General features: G+C 37.6%; 6 protein-coding genes across 6 annotated transcripts; 2 read left to right on the forward strand and 4 right to left on the reverse strand.

Annotated features, from left to right (window-relative positions):
• Nucleotides 1–389: 389 nt before the first annotated feature.
• I206_106196 (gamma-glutamyltransferase) lies at nt 390–3,195 on the forward strand (the record flags this gene model as incomplete). Its single annotated transcript, XM_070203269.1, has 15 exons — nt 390–510; nt 575–619; nt 685–741; nt 807–818; nt 887–1,008; nt 1,102–1,269; nt 1,337–1,386; nt 1,446–1,464; nt 1,519–1,627; nt 1,684–1,823; nt 1,894–2,047; nt 2,218–2,279; nt 2,334–2,484; nt 2,578–2,761; nt 2,835–3,195. The coding sequence occupies 15 exons, from the start codon at nt 390–392 to the stop codon at nt 3,193–3,195; spliced, it is 1,755 nt and encodes a 584-aa protein (XP_070059370.1).
• A 141-nt stretch (nt 3,196–3,336) lies between these two features.
• I206_106197 (uncharacterized protein) lies at nt 3,337–4,087 on the reverse strand (the record flags this gene model as incomplete). The annotated part of the gene is made up of 3 exons (XM_019156748.1): nt 3,337–3,369; nt 3,508–3,669; nt 3,776–4,087. The coding sequence occupies 3 exons, from the start codon at nt 4,085–4,087 to the stop codon at nt 3,337–3,339; spliced, it is 507 nt and encodes a 168-aa protein (XP_019010550.1).
• Nucleotides 4,088–4,539: 452 nt separating this feature from the next.
• On the reverse strand, nt 4,540–8,930 carry I206_106198 (uncharacterized protein; the record flags this gene model as incomplete). The annotated part of the gene is made up of 6 exons (XM_019156749.1): nt 4,540–5,054; nt 5,109–5,732; nt 5,789–6,094; nt 6,157–8,228; nt 8,288–8,522; nt 8,579–8,930. The coding sequence occupies 6 exons, from the start codon at nt 8,928–8,930 to the stop codon at nt 4,540–4,542; spliced, it is 4,104 nt and encodes a 1,367-aa protein (XP_019010551.1).
• Nucleotides 8,931–9,303: 373 nt separating this feature from the next.
• I206_106199 (uncharacterized protein) lies at nt 9,304–11,193 on the reverse strand (the record flags this gene model as incomplete). Its single annotated transcript, XM_019156750.1, has 1 exon — nt 9,304–11,193. One exon carries the CDS (start codon nt 11,191–11,193, stop codon nt 9,304–9,306), a length of 1,890 nt encoding a protein of 629 aa, XP_019010552.1.
• A 257-nt stretch (nt 11,194–11,450) lies between these two features.
• I206_106200 (uncharacterized protein) lies at nt 11,451–14,655 on the forward strand (the record flags this gene model as incomplete). The annotated part of the gene is made up of 13 exons (XM_019156751.1): nt 11,451–11,495; nt 11,563–11,577; nt 11,641–11,776; nt 11,845–12,089; nt 12,158–12,505; nt 12,582–13,097; nt 13,149–13,238; nt 13,299–13,477; nt 13,544–13,643; nt 13,703–13,999; nt 14,070–14,330; nt 14,405–14,542; nt 14,602–14,655. 13 exons carry the CDS (start codon nt 11,451–11,453, stop codon nt 14,653–14,655), a joined length of 2,424 nt encoding a protein of 807 aa, XP_019010553.1.
• A 570-nt stretch (nt 14,656–15,225) lies between these two features.
• I206_106201 (uncharacterized protein) lies at nt 15,226–16,045 on the reverse strand (the record flags this gene model as incomplete). Its single annotated transcript, XM_019156752.1, has 3 exons — nt 15,226–15,664; nt 15,742–15,870; nt 15,966–16,045. 3 exons carry the CDS (start codon nt 16,043–16,045, stop codon nt 15,226–15,228), a joined length of 648 nt encoding a protein of 215 aa, XP_019010554.1.
• Between the last annotated feature and the right edge of the window lie 149 nt (nt 16,046–16,194).

A 16,194-nucleotide genomic window follows, 5' to 3' on the forward strand; every position in this document is an offset into this window, starting at 1 on the left:
CCCCAGTGCAAAGCAATGACAGTCTAAGGGATCAAACCCGCCTCACTGTACTATTGCTTACCTGCATTTACTATAATTGTAAAGACTTAGGTGTAAAACGGTATTACGTGAGAGAGCTGTCTTGTGGCACAAGCTATGTAGGCCTTAAGACCGACTAGTCTGATTAATCACCGATGGTTTCGCCCATTGCCCCAGAGAGTGATTCAGTGGGCACAGCCGCCAGATCAACCTCCACTTACGGATATGACCGATTCCCTCATTGTTGTCACGACGTGATCAATGATAACAATTCCAACTGGCCAGATGTATTCAAAGGGGTCTGCAAATCAAATACAGAAAACCTCATCTCGATAAGTTTGACCTTTGATCGCACCAGGTAGAGAATCACCATGGCACCACTAGATTTCTCCCGTCTACACCCCTCGTATGAGCCTCAATTCGCCCATTTCCCTTCAAGGAGGTCATCTATATTCTCCACAAAGGGAGTGATAGCCACTTCGCAACCACTTGGTAAGGGCTCACCTGTCGATTAAACGCCAAAGGATAACAGCTGATATCTGAGATCTCCCTTTAGCTTGTCAGGCGGGGTTAGAAATACTCAACAAAGGTGGAAATGCAGGTCCGCTTACATTCCCTCCAGTTGATCTTGTTTGACCAATAACTGATCTTTGTTACTATGTACAGCCGATGCTGCTGTAGCGACTGCCGCCGCACTCAACGTTACTGAGCCTTCTTGCACTGGTGAGTTGCCAATCTATGTCTCACTGAGTAATATCCGAGCCTAACGATCACACATCGGACGACAGGTATCGGAGGAGGTGAGCATACATTTGAGCTAAGACCGTTGTCGAGATCATTGAAGACTAAATGATTCACACGAATTTAGATATATTTTGCCTATTCTATGATGCAAAGTCCAAGACGGTCAAAGGTATCAATGGATCTGGACGAGCACCCAAAGGTCTAACTTTGGAGTATTTACGAAGCCAAGGTATAAATGGCGATAGTGTGAGTTCATCTAATGTTCCCCGGTATGCGGTCGCCGGCCGATATTCGCGCATACTAGTGAGAAAGCTCCTTAATATGATGATGTATGACCAGATTCCTTTGACAAATCTCAATTCAGTGACTGTTCCAGGTGCAGCAGCAGGATGGCTTAAGACCATCTCAGAATTCGGTTCTGGTAAATTATCAATGAGGGAAATTTTAGATCCTGCAATTAGATTAGCTAGGGAAGGTGTACCTGAACATGAACTGAACAGTCGTGCAGTCAGTATCATGCTGGTCAACCCGATCGGAATTCATGCGAAAAGCTAATTGATTTCCGTGCTTCTAGTGGGCAAATTCCGAGAGTCTGATCAAGAATGCTTCGCCAAATTGGAAGGAGTGAGCAGTCTGTCATGATGCTCCGTGCAAGGGATCGCTTGCTAATCAGATGATCGTAGAATGATGATGCCCGATGGGGTGAGAGCCACAACGACTGACTACTTGACTATCATACTGACCTAATGTCAACAGAGCTTCCCACTCCCTTCCCACGTTATGACTCATCCTGAATTAGCAGATACTTTCGAAGCAGTGGCCGAGCATGGAAGGGAAGGATTTTACAAAGGTCGTATTGCTGAAGGTGAGCAGGATAGACGAATGACATCATCGAATGGACTGCTAAGTTTGTGCAACCAGCCATTGTCGATTTGGTTCGATCTGGTGGAGGAATCATGACTTTAGAAGATTTGGCTGAGGCAGATGCGGAAGTGATTCAACCAATCAAATACGATTTCAAAGTTGGTGAAGCAGGTGATCAAGGCGTTTCTCTATGGGAAGTGGGTTGCTTCTTTACATAGATTGGTCTTGCTTGAAACATCGCTAATTGGTCAATGAAAACTTTCCTAGTGCCCTCCAAATGGTCAAGGATTGACCGCATTAATAGCGTTAGGTATTATCGAAGCCGTAGAAGTGCAACATGGTATTGACGTATTAGATTTACCTCATAATTCTACGTTATATCTCCATATTCTGATTGAAGCTTTGAGATTGGCTTTTGCAGGTGAGTTTCAGTCTGCTCGCGTTCGTGCGATAATCCAGAAGAGCGTGAACTAATTCATACCGTATAATCTTGATTTATTCGTTGTTCGATGTCATAGACAGTACGTCACGCCTGAATCATCTTGAGATCACTTGACGGGATAGTGAGCTGACAGTCGTGTATCATGGTAGCAAGATACTACGTTACCGATCCTGATGTGGTGCATGTACCTGTTGAACAGCTATTAACCAAGGTAAGCTATGGTCATCCAAGTTGGAAACTTTACAATTGACCTGTGACACGACAGGAATATCTAATTAAACGGGCTGCTTTAATCGATTTAAAGAAATCAGGTCATATCACTCATGGTAATCCTATAAATTCAAGTGATACAGTTTACTTGGCAACCGCCGATAATGAGGGTAATAGTTGTTCTTTCATTGCTTCAAATTATGCTGGTAAGTGGGGAAACTCTAAAGGTTGACCACCTACTAGTATACCAAGGACGTTTTATTTCACGAGCGTTTATATAACTGAGCTTGTCTATTTAGGATTCGGTACAGGTGCTATACCTAAAGGAACTGGATTCACACTTCAAAATAGAGGTACAGGGTTTACTTTGAAAGAAGGACATCCAAATAATGTTGCAGGTGGTAAAAGACCTTATCATACTATTATACCAGCTATGGTAACTCAAAATGGAAATTTATTAATGTCATATGGAGTCATGGGAGGGTGAGTGCATTTTACATTTCAATGAATGACATATAATTTGAATGAGGCTGACTATTATATGATTTATAATTAGATTTATGCAACCTCAAGGTCATGTTCAAGTTTTATTAAATAAATTAAGAGGTTTTTCAGTTCAATCTTCTTTAGATTCACCAAGATTTTGTATTTCAGCTGGTTTACCTAATGCAAATAAAAAAGGTTCAGAAAGTTCAGTAGGTGATATAAATAGTGAAATCTATTTCGAAGATGGAATTTCATTAGAAGTAGTAAAAGAATTAAGTAAAATGGGACATACTTGTGAAATTGTTAGTGAATTTCAAAGAGGAATTGCAGGTAGAGGACAAATTATACAAAGGGTTGAACATAATAATAGAAGAGTTTGGGCTGCAGGTAGTGATTTAAGAGGTGATGGATGTGCTGTTGGTCAAATTTAATACAACTATGCATAATATTTAAGAATACAATTTATATTTTATTATCTATTTGTCTTTTTGTTTCTATTTGTTCATTGTAATCGATTTAATCCATATGGATTAAATTAAATCGACTTATCTAGCTTGCAAATTTATCTGAACTTATGAGTCCCAATTTTTCTTAAATTCTTCCGACTGAATAAAGTTTAGTAAAATCAGCTTTCAAACATTTTGATATTAATAAAAAATAAAAAATTGATGATTTCCTTAAAACAAAAATAGATAAAATGAATTTAAAATTGAAAAAGTTTTAAAATTCAAAATCAAACTCACTTTATTCAATAATATTTTCCATTCAACATTTTTAGTTGAATTTAAAATTAATATAAATCCATCAATAAATTGATTTTTAACAGAAGGTAATGATTCTTTACCTATTGAAGAAACTAAAGGTGATATTGGAAGTTGAATAAATTTAAAATGTAATTTACCGAGCTTTTTTGTTTTTTACAAAAAAAGAGTGTCAAATAAGAATTTCATTTTAATATGATTAAGAGATATATTGATGTTTTGTTTTAATTTTCGAAATAATTTAACTCACTTCACATTCCATTTTTCCACTATCTTGTCTATCCCATTGACTAGCTAAACCAAGTAAAAGTCTAAATCTTTCTTGAATTTCTAAATAAGGTTCCTCTTCTTCTTCTTCTTCTTCCAATTCTTCTTGTCCTTTGAGTTTTCCATTTGATTGATTATCTTCATCATCATCTTCATAATCATCTGAAGGTAAATTTGCAGAAGAAACTAATTGACCATTTGGATAAATTAATAAAGCTGTATGTGGACCTTTTTTATAATTTGTTGATAATAATGATATTAAATTTGAATGAATTTTTGAAGGTGAAATTAACATTTTGAGATTTATATGTTTTGATCAAAATAAGGAAAATAGAATTTGAATTTTTAATCTTGTAACAGTGAATAATGAATGGTTTAAATGTAAGAAAGAGTCATGTAAACAAATTAGAGAGCGATAAACTTCATATCATTAATAAAGAACGAGATGATATCATCTCGAATGAACTGAAGTGGAGGTTATTCATTTGATTTCCCATTCTTTTATACAGAATGCAGCGTTTTGTATGGATCATTTCTATTCGTCAATGCAAATACAACGTCTTTAATCATACAAGACAGTATTTTATCCATGCATGGGAATGACAAATCAATATGAGACTAAAATATTACAACATACATTTACAAAATCGAATCGTTTCTCTTTCTTAATGACAACCAAGTTTTTACAACTTTTTTAAATCAAATAATTCAGTTATTTTCTTTCTCCTTCCTTCATAAATTAAGAGATTACTCATTCTCCTTTGGTTCACTGATAAATTCTAAACCTTGTATGATAATTTCCAATAAGCCTTGAAAACCACCTTGTATTTTCCATCTTAAATCAATTAAACAATTTAATCTATAAATTTCTTCTCCTAATTCAAATTCAATTTCTTCTTTCTTCTTCTTATTATAATTCAAAGGAAATTGATTATATAATATATTATATAATTTAGATTCATACCCTTCTAATCCTTTTAAAGATTGAGAAATTAAAAAAGTTGATAATGGATAAATCACTTTAATTTCTTCATTTGAGGATAAAAGATCAATTGGAATTTTATTTTCAAAAATTGTTAATTGAGCTAAATAATTAAGATTAATAATTGACATTGTTGGATCATTCAGAGTTGATATTGGAATATTTGAAAATCCTTTTGGATGAGGTATATTTTCATTTTCCTTCAATTCATTATATTCTTGTTGATCAACCAATAATAAGGTAATAGGTGAATTTGAATTTTCAAGTAATTGATTCCAAGCTATTTCATAATTCCTCAGTCATTGTTTAATAGATATATAAACATAATACTCACCGTTCAATTCATTTTCCATCATTCTTCCAGATCTCATCAGAGTCAATCTCCATTGTATAATCCATTTATCCGCTCTCACTTTTATCCATCTAAACAATTTTTCAACTCTATTTTCCCATTTAATCTTATCAATATCAGTCCAAATATTCATATCAAACATTTCACCGAGATCATCAATAATGAAAACGATCATTACTCCGATATCTTCGTTTATCGTATATGTCGAATGTATAAAACGATTTTTATTCAAGACATCATACGATTGAAGAGGCCAAGACATGCTAAATTCAGGAGTTGGAATTTCAGTTCTAGCTAAATTAAAAGCTTGTCTGGTTGTTCTTTCACTTTCATGTTCAGATTCAAGTTGTTGTAAGCCATATGGATCAGAAACAGTTCTAGGATTGGTTTCCCTTATAGGTTCAGATATTTTATTGTACACTTCTAAAGCTACTTGTTTGCAATCCGTCAAAGAGAGGGAATGACTTGGTAAAATGTGAATTACGGTTGAGCACGAAGGCGATACTGAATAGTTGAACAAATCTTTAATCGCTGAGGTGATAATGCGATTAATAGGTAGGACGATGTAGAGGGCTGTATTCGCTTGTGATTGATTCAGGGTGGTGGCTATTGGAAGTTTTGGTCAAATTCATTGCAGATTATTTCGGAATCGGACAACTCACCGACTGATTCCAACAGAGCAGATGGTTTGACAGTAATGACTCTATCAGCTGTGAGATTGTGATGACCTAAATTCATTTCCTTCCAGATCCTACTGATCTGCTTCCCTATCTGTACGGCCCAATCCGCAGCCCCTGCAGATTCGTCGCTTGCGACGCACAAGAATTTAGCTCTGACATCTTTGTATCCACCGTGAGGTTGTAAGCCGAGTTCAGTCCAATATTGGATGGATGATATGTTCAGGTTGATCGAATAATGATGATATCCTGCTGATAACTGTGGCTGAGATAATGATCTACTTTTCATACCTATCATTGGCGAATTAATAGAATTAGCAAATAATCTGCTAGTAGTAAAAGGTAAAACCTACTACTATTGAGATCTGACAAACTCATACCCTCCTTGATAGAGGAGGATTGCCAAAATCTTTCGGCATTGATCATAGTAGCTGACCTTTGGGATCGGTTCGAGCATGTGTCCCTTAAAACAAAATTGCCTACGAGCTCTTTGATAAGTCCACTAACATCCAGCCCCTTATGCCAATTCTTCATGATGACTTGCTCCGGCGGTGAATGTGGTGGAACGAGGCTTTTGTCTAAATTCTCATCCCAAGATGGATTCCAATCTACAGCGTGACTCTGCAAAGTTTGGACATCGTATATCAAGTGTATCCAGTCGGCGCCTGCGCACCTGATCCCACCAAATTCCACTACGTATTCGAAACCTTCAGGTGGAGTACTACTGGTAGTCTGAGCATCATTCTTTCTATTGGTCTCTTCTTCTTCACTGTCAGTGGAATAATCTGACATTGGCGTTGGTGGACCAGTATAAGTATCTGCGTCATCGAGTTCAGATAGCTCTTCGTCCACCTTCCAGTCTTTGGCATAAGACGGGTTCGACGATTTGGGAGGTTGAAGCCTTTCTACCAAGTTCCAATTGAGATCTGATGGGGTAGGAGCAGGAGTAGGTAAAGAGTAAGGGAAAGGCGAATCCAACTGTGGGAGAAGTGGTAATGGCGAAAAGGATGGAGGGACCAAGTCTTTCGTGACCCAACTCGCAGGCGGTACTATATGTGGTAGCGGGAAAGGCGGAGGCACAAGATTCGGTGATGGCGGTACTGGGGGCGATGGCAGAGTCGCAACGGGCAGCAGGAGCATGTCCTGCTGTATACCGCTACGATTTGCAAAGCCATCGATGTCCTCATGAGTTGCTGCTGGGATATTTTGGTTTTCTGTCGTAGCTACCGGCTGCGAATCGAGTGACGAATGCTGTTCTGAAATCTTCGCCTCCTGCACCGGTAGTATTTCTATCTGATCTATCTGATGATGACTATCCACTTCCATCGTAACATCAGTTGAGATATGTTGATGTACGTCAGTTGAAATATGTTGATGTACGTCCAGTATGTCCTGTTTCCTCTCTTCAAAACCATTTGTATCTTCGAGTGGAGCATCAATCTCGTCTGTTGGCGAATCGAAAAATGCAAAATCATCTTCAGTGACCATTTCTTCTTTTTGACCATTCTCCAAAACGTTTCCAGTTCCATTCCTACTTAATCGCGCAGGTCCACCAGTATTATTGTTGGTGATTGGGATTTTTGGACTTGTGGAATTTACGATGTCACTCGACGAAACCTCGATCGGAGTATCTGTATCACCCATTAAAATTATAGGTTGATCTTGATCTGGAATTATAGTTACGTTAGGTGAATCAGAATGTGCAGAGAACAAATCATCCAAATCGCTATCTCCTCCTTCTATTCCATCTGGAAGATCATTAAGACCAGTGGATTGATGAAGGATTTGATCTGAATCAGCTTCAACCGTTATAACAGTAGATTCAGCATCCATATTTATATCTTCTTCATCTTCCTCTTGATCAACCGGCGGATCAGGTTCCTTATACGTTGATAGGAAATCAAATAAACCCGTCGAAATGCCCAATAAATCCGAAGATTCAATGTCAGGTAGATGAGGTTTGACATTCGCATCCCGGTTCTTAGGGGGAGTGAAAGTGAAGTATGATTGAGATAAGTGAGTCGGCCAAATTGTTAACACTCCCTGAGAAGATTGCCAACTTTTTACCAATTGTCGAGGAGTCATCTTCCCTTTAGAAGAGGAAGTTTTATCATCGATTGGAACCCAATATATCGACCAGTCAGAATAAGTTCCGCCTAAAATGTGAGATTTTGCACGACGCTCCGACCGCCCGTCTTTCCACGTATGGCTAAAGGTGGTATCGAATGTGGAGATCAAGTGGGATTCTTGAGCACCAGTGAGGAAGGAAGGACCAATTTGTAAAGCTGGTAGGCCCAATGGAGCAAGTATCAAGGGTGAAGGTGTATGAGCGGAGCTTGATGAAGGTGTAGATGAGGGTCGAACGGTAAGAAGGAATTTCTGAGGCGATATCGGTCGAAGTGCGGGGTTGAGCGATGCATAAGAACTGAAATCATCTGTCAGTGCACAAAGTCCCGGGGTTAGCAGACCTTAAGGTTGACTCACCTTGTAAGTGTCAATTGCGTTGATAGTCTATGACCTCTCTTCCAAGCCATTTTTTCAACTAAAGCCGAAGCAAGTAAATCCAAATGACGAGCAACACCTCCTGACAAATCTAATGATATGTTGCAAGGTGTATCAGTCTCAAGCAATTTGCGACCTAGACATGATGTATCGTGTCCATGTTTCGAACAAGTTACTAGCTGCGTGATGCTTAAAGGTTGAAGGGAAGGTGTAAACACTACCAATCAAGATAAACAGTATGATTTAGCTGTATGAAAAGGCCGATCGACCTACCTTCTAAACCCTCAAACTCTGGACTTTCTACATCGTTGTTACTGGAAAAGTACCAGAAGGCCTTTTCTCCATCTTCGTTGGAGATTATCCCACACGGCTCATCTAAAGCATGTTTGATTGTATAATCTTCATTCGAAGCATCATTAACAGTACGCCAAGCTCTTTCGAACGGATCTACAAGTATATCTCTGAAGCTTGAGCTCGAAGTCGAAGGGCCTGCCTGATTGATCCGAGAAGATTGTCGGTAACGATATATGCAGATGTGAGTATCGGTCGTGGGGAGATCAATTATCCATTGATCAGGTACGGTAGTGGTTGGCCGAGGTGGATCACCACCTAAAAAATCAATCATTTCGAGAAAGGGAGTTTAAGCCGGTATGGGCTTTCTATATATTCTGAAACATGATGAATGAGTCTCTCGTGCGAGTTGTGTATGGCATTCGATATGATGTAGAGTATCTTCTTCTATATGACTGAGTATTCGTTAATTCGGTATGACAATAGTGAATTGCTCTTATTCATGTTGATGATATGTAGTCACGAGCAACGGGTAATTTAAGCGGGGCACCAATCCACCCAATCATATCAAATACATTATTATATAATATATACAACATACAAAAGACGAGTTTTTTAGTATAACACCCAGTCAGACGACAGATCCGAGAGATGATCCATGAATCTCACAGACGTTCATTTTGATCTACACTATTGAAAAGAGTATATCACTTTCCCTCCACATCTAATCCGTCGAAAACATTCTCATTCTGATACCTTTCCCTTGCACGCCAAAAAAGCTTCTCAGCATCTTTGGTAAGACCCGTTTTGACTAAGATAGCCATTAATCCTCTATAAGTTGTCGTTCCAATCATATTCTCCCTTTCAGCTTGATATAAGAAACTCCAAAATTGTTCAATTTGTCTTCTTCCAGCAAGAGCATAAAGTACAGCAGCGTAAGAAGATTCTCCAGGTTCAATACCATTATCAATTACCAATCTTATTGCCCTTAACCCAGCTAAAGATCCAGAATGATGGGTTAATTCTCTTAACAATGTCGAATAAGTTACTGAATTCGGTCTTAATGAAGGAGGATAGGTGTGTATTGACTCAACGTAATTTCCATAAAATGTCGATATTGTTTTGGAGATTGGATGAGGTAGATTATAGATAATTGAAGGTATAATGGTCGTTATTATTTGAATAGTTGGATATGATTTGAGTTGCAAATTACCGATGGGCGGAGGTGCTTGTCCGAAAAGTAGACTTTGATCTGGTAGTCCTGCCCAAACGAAATTGTCTCTAAATAACGCTAATGCGGTGCAGTGATCTCCCTCTCTCTGTAAGTTTAGTATTTCAGCGTGAAGCCATAATTTCTGTTGAATCGTTGGGTAATTCCTTGCTCGATGCGTGCTCGGTGGTCGCGTGAATCGAGATTTGAATCTGCTCAATAAGGTAGGGTGTTCTAGGTTTATGAGCGGATGTGATAATGCTCGTATCAACGTTGCCAATTCGGTCGGTGTGGGTAAGTCAACCAAGGACGATCGTATTCGCATGATTATATCGGATGTATCAATCAATTTGAGAGATTCAGACTTGTCTACTGAACTTTCTGAGATTGACTTTAATTCTTCCATGATGAATTTCTGTGTTATCTGATCCCATTCGCCTTCAAAAGGTTTGTCATCGACTAGATACCTAGCTTCGATTTTCCATCCTGCTATTAGTAATTTCCGCAAATAAGAACCCCACCATTCTATAATCTGTTTAATTACAATTTCTTCTTGGTATTTCGCTCGTGGGGTACGTGAAGTGTCTGATGTAGTAGATTCTCTATACGCTTGAATCGCATTTTCTAAGATTGCTTTAGAATTTTCGGGAGGAAAAGAGAATACCAAGTGAGGTAAGATAGGAGGTAAAAGTGTAGGTAGTAATCCTTTTCGTCCAGCTAAAATCAAAAATTCTTGTAAAAATTCTGGATCATCTCTGAAAGATCCTTTATCATTAATGAAAACATTTATAATCGGAGTCCATACTTCTTTAAGAGCTGGATGATTATACGTAGCTGGTCTATTTGGGTAAATTCCTAACCACATTAAAGTAGATTTATGATCACCTATTTTTAAAGAATATAATGCAGGTTTTAAATATTCATGTCGATGTTGTATTCTTATTGAATGTCCAATTGTTACACCTTGACGAATTTTGTCATTATGAGAAACTATTTCATGATAAATTGTAAGTGCTTCTTTGTACCTATCCTGAGTTACTAATCTGAATATAGGATCACAGAATTTTGATTTAGGTGGGATTTCACCGGAATGTGAAAATAATTTTGGCCAAGGTATTGGTTCTGGATCTAATTCTCTATCTGGAAGTAACAATGATGCAGTCGTATATTCGTCTGATTCTGATTCTAGGAATGAAGGTCGTATTGTTGTATCTTCTGAGAGAATGGCATGCGATTTATTGTTTAATGTGGAAGAGGAAGAGGAAATATCGCTATCTCGAATTAAAGCTGCTGTTGCAGAGGATGAAGCAAGTCGGCTCTTCGATATAGTTTGGGTGCGCAACACCAAACGAAGCACATGTAGAGCATTCCTTGAGCTGCTTGACATTGAAGATGCTGGCTCTTGCAATCTAAGGAATGTATGTATATGTTATGGAAGGTAAGATGATGCGAAGAAAGAGAAAAGTTAAGATAAATGGTGGAAGATGTTCGGATAAATTCCTCCTGCGCACGTTACTCACTCTACCCCGCTTAACCTAATTTATAGACCGTCATCTATCAATTATATCTCATATTCCTCAACATCGCATAATTTATTTACAACCTCATTATTGGGTCAGTCCCTTCAGTACTTGCAGCATCATCATGGCTATGTCGATGGGAGCCGCTCGTCGGGGTAAACCTAAAATCGTGAGTATTCATGTCTGATACTAAAGGTCAAAACGCTAATTCCTTGCCGCTTTTTGAATGGTAACAGCGACCTCCTAAAAGAGTAAGCTTCAGCTGATAGCTTAAACATATAAGCATGTAGCTGATGAATTGTTATATCTAATAGCCAACCTCAGAAACTCCTATCAAAGATACATGGACGAAATTAGCTAATGCAATTCGAGAAATTCAAAATCATAACGCGTCGAAATTATCATATGAAGAACATTACAGGTATGGGTATAATATGGTACTTCACAAACGTACGTTTCCTCTCACCATGCCTCGTTCGCAAGACTGCACTGACCTGAAAATTTTGGCTGTTGAGCAGATGGAGATCAACTATATAATGGAGTCAAAGCTTTGATTGCAGAATACCTGGACAGATTAGCCGAGGAAAAGATTGTACCTACTTTTCCTAGGTCTGGAGGTACAAGGGGAGCAGGTAAACTAGGAGGTGGAGCGGAAGCAATAGAAAGAGCTTTGGAAGGTGATAGATTTTTGAAAGCTGTCAAGAGTGCTTGGGAAGATCATACAGGATCAATGAGGAAAATTAGGGACATTCTTAAATATATGGTAAGTGTCTTTCCTCCTCAAGGCAGATCTTGCGCCATTTGGTAACATATTATCGCTTTTGATTGCAGGACAAAGGTTATTCTTTTGCCAACGGCTTGCCATTGATTTACGATGTCGGCTTAACACTCTTCTTATCTCACATTATTCGATCATCTAAACATCCCATTCATACTCACTTAATATCAACTTTACTATCTCAAGTTCAATTAGAAAGGGATGGAGAAACTATAACTCGTTCAACAATCAGGGAATGTACCGATATTCTTTTAAGATTGAATGTTCCCGAACGAGAAGGTGGTAAGACTGTGTACGTCACGGATTTCGAGCCTGAATTTTTGAAGAGAAGCGCGGAATTTTACGGGTTGGAAGCTATCGAGGAGCTGGAAAAAGGAGACGCTGCACAGTATCTCAGACGCGTAAGTGGCCGCCCATTTTTCTTATTCCTCTACCCATAAGTTTGAACGAAGAGCTCAACGTACTTCGGTGGTATAGGTGGAAAGACGTCTGGCGGAAGAAGCGGATCGTACCGTTCATTATCTATCAACAACGACCCACCCAGCATTACAAGAACTTTTAATTGCGAACCTTCTAACGCCACATTTGCAAACCATACTAGATATGCCAGGTAGTGGATTGGTTGTAATGCTAGATTCCGACCGAATAGCAGATTTAAGACGATTGTATTCCTTATATCTTAAGGTTCCTAGAGACGCTGGAAAGACCTCTTTGCGAGCAGCCTTGAGATTAGATATAGAAGAAAGAGGTAAAAACGTTAATGAGGGAAGTTCGATCGAGGCTGGACCGTCAACAATCGATCAAGATGATGATCAAGCGGAAGGAAAAGGAAAAGGAAAAGAGAAGGAGAAGGTTAAATCTGCTCCTACGAACAATGCACTTAGCTCAGCTTTGAAATGGGTGCAAGACGTTCTCGACCTGAAAGATAAATTCGATAACATCCTGGATAGTGCTTTTATGGGTGATAAACAAGTTCAAGTATCCATAAATGAAGTGAGTCGATTCAATTCATGACTGTAAATCAAACTAAATATGTATGACCAGGCTTTCCAATCTTTCATCAATGCTAATCCACGAGCGCCCGAATACCTGTCCTTGTTCATTGACGAGAACCTCAAGAAAGGTACAAAAGCGGTATGTTGTTGTCGATTTCAGCACGATCTAAGGCTAACCGTTGGGATTCAATGATTACAGAAATCGGATAGTGAGATTGAATCGGCGTTGGAAAAGACAATTGTGTTATTCAGGTTCTTATTAGATAAAGATAAATTCGAGCGATACTACAAGAATCACCTAGCCAGGCGGTTGTTATATGCGAGAAGCGCGAGCGACGATTCGGAGAAACAAATGGTGACCAAGCTCAAAATGGAAATGTGAATTATGCTTCGACCCAGTTGAGATCAGATTGTGCCAGTCCAAGCTGATATATGTGGTTTTAGGGGTTTCCAATTTACTCAGAAATTGGAAGGAATGTTTACCGATATGAGGTTGAGTAATGAAAGTGCCAATACATTTAGAAATTACTTGAATCGGCATGGTGTGAGTAAAATCGGCTATGGATACCAACTTGGCTCACGCTAATTATGATGATTGTCTAGGCTTTACCGATTGATCTGAGCGTAAACGTTTTAACGGCGTCTTACTGGCCTCAACCAATAGTCGCTACAAACACATGTACTTTCCCAACAGCCCTTCAACCGGCAATGGAAACATTCCAGAGGTATTACGATTCGAGGCATTCAGGTAGAAGATTAACTTGGCAAGGTAATTTGGGTACAGCGGATGTCAAAGTGCGATTCAAGAATCGGTCTCATGATTTAAATTTATCAACTCATGCTTTGGTCGTATTACTATTATTCGAAGACGTCAAATCTGGAGAAAATTTATCCTATCCCGTAAGTTTTGACATTCCTTGTTGAATTGTTCCTAATTAACAGAATTCATTTGTCCGCTTGGTATAAATAGGAAATTAAATCTCTAACGGATTTACCAGATTCCGACCTAATTAGAACATTACAATCTCTTGCATGTGCTAAATTTAGAGTATTAACTAAAATACCTAAAGGAAGGGATATCAATCCAAATGATAAATTTGAATTTAATGAAAATTTCACTTCACCTTTAGCAAGAATTAAGATAATGCAAATTGCAAGTAAAGTTGAAAATTCAAAAGAAAGAGAAGAAACTCAAGAAATGGTTGACGAAGAAAGAAAACATCAAGTTGAAGTGAGTTAAATTCAATTCGTCTCAATAAGAATTTTCTTTTTTTCCAAAGCTAAATTGTGATTTTCTTAATAAAGGCATGTATTGTACGAATTATGAAAGATCGTAAAATTATGTCTCATAATGATTTGATATCTGAAGTTGCACATCAACTTTCAACTAGATTTAGTCCTTCAATGTCATTAATCAAGAAAAGAATAGAAGGTTTGATAGATGTAAGTCATTCGATTCCGATTTAAAGATTACATAAATCGTTACTGATATTCTTTGGAAGCGAGAATATCTAGAAAGAACAGATGATATGGGTTCTTATAGATACTTGGCGTAAATCTGGGATTGTCTATTCACACATTTAGAGTATAAGAGATATCTGGAGGATACGCCTGGTCCGCATTTAGCATGTCGCGCTGTCAGTTCTGGATGGTGCATCGAATTGTTCACCTTTGTCAAGTTGAGTACCGTGTACATACATACATCAATCATGATTTTCCTGTGTATTATAGTCATATAATTCTGATACACTTTGTATTGTATGCATTGAAACAACATCTTGATAATTCTAATTGATATGTGGGCTATGTAGTATTTCGTGCAGTACAAATCTGTATAGAGCCGGTCCGACTGATAAAGCTGTTCTCACAACCATACCAAGTACAATTGTTCAAACTGCTTATAATCACATACGTTGATCACTTATGAGTGGTTCTAATTGTTACCTGATTATCCTACTATGATTTTCTATATCTATTGAATTCGATGTACTTTTAGCTTTTTTCTTTAGAATTAGCTTTTTCTAAAGAAAAAAGCCCAATACTCCTTTTTTTTCAACTTCAATTTCAATCTTCTAATTTATAAATATTCTTATTTATCAATTTCATTTTCCATCTAAATTTGTGAATTATTCTAAATCACCAAATAAATTGAAATCTTCAATTTTTAAACTTTTAACACATTTATTAAAAAACCAACTTTCAATATTTTCTCTTTCTTTTTCACCATTTCCATTTTTATCAGAAAGATTAACATTTATACTTAAAACTAAATCTGCTTTTTTTTTTGTTTTTTTGATTTCATCTTGAATCCAAATTCTCCATAATGAAATACCTATCCAAACTTTATCAGGTAAATCATTTTCATGTCCTTCTCTTGGTAATCCATTTGAATTATGTGAAAATTTATGTATAAGTTGAGTACCACTTAATATTATTGGATTTGGAGTTTTGATTTCTTCTAATGAATTAGATGAAGGATTAAATTTAATAGGTTCAGAAGGAGGTAAAGTTATTATTTTAGATTCTAATGATGCGTTATCATGTGCAATTGATGAAAAGTGAAATCTGAAATCATCATAATATTATCAATTATAAAGAAATTGCAAAAGAACACCAAAAAAAACGAAAAACTCAAAACTCACTTTACAGCTTCCCATAAATCTGTACTTGCTAATCCATCTTCAACCATACCTAATACTTCAAGTACTATAGCTGTATCTGAAGTTGAAGATAAGAAAACTTCTTGATTGTCGGGAATTTGACGTAAGTCACTGCAATAGTCATGATACGGTGATTTCAGCTCAGCATCTAGACTCGATTTGAACAGTCTTGGAATTAAAACAATGATGAACTATTTATAACTCACCTAGCATCGATGTAATTTTCAGGTAAGTCCAATGAAATCGCCCCTCCGAATAATGGTCGTGCAGTGAGTGATGAGCTCATGATGAGGATTTGTGTCAGTTGAGTAAAATTCGATTCCCGTTGTGATAGAGGTATGAAAGATGTCTAAAGAAAATAAGTATCACCTTTATGCCGATGTTACAATTAATCATTTAACGCACAAAATTCTATTTTCTACTCTTACATCTGGT

This window comes from Kwoniella pini, chromosome 8 (assembly GCF_000512605.2).
Source record: "Kwoniella pini CBS 10737 chromosome 8, complete sequence".
NCBI lineage: Eukaryota > Fungi > Basidiomycota > Tremellomycetes > Tremellales > Cryptococcaceae > Kwoniella > Kwoniella pini.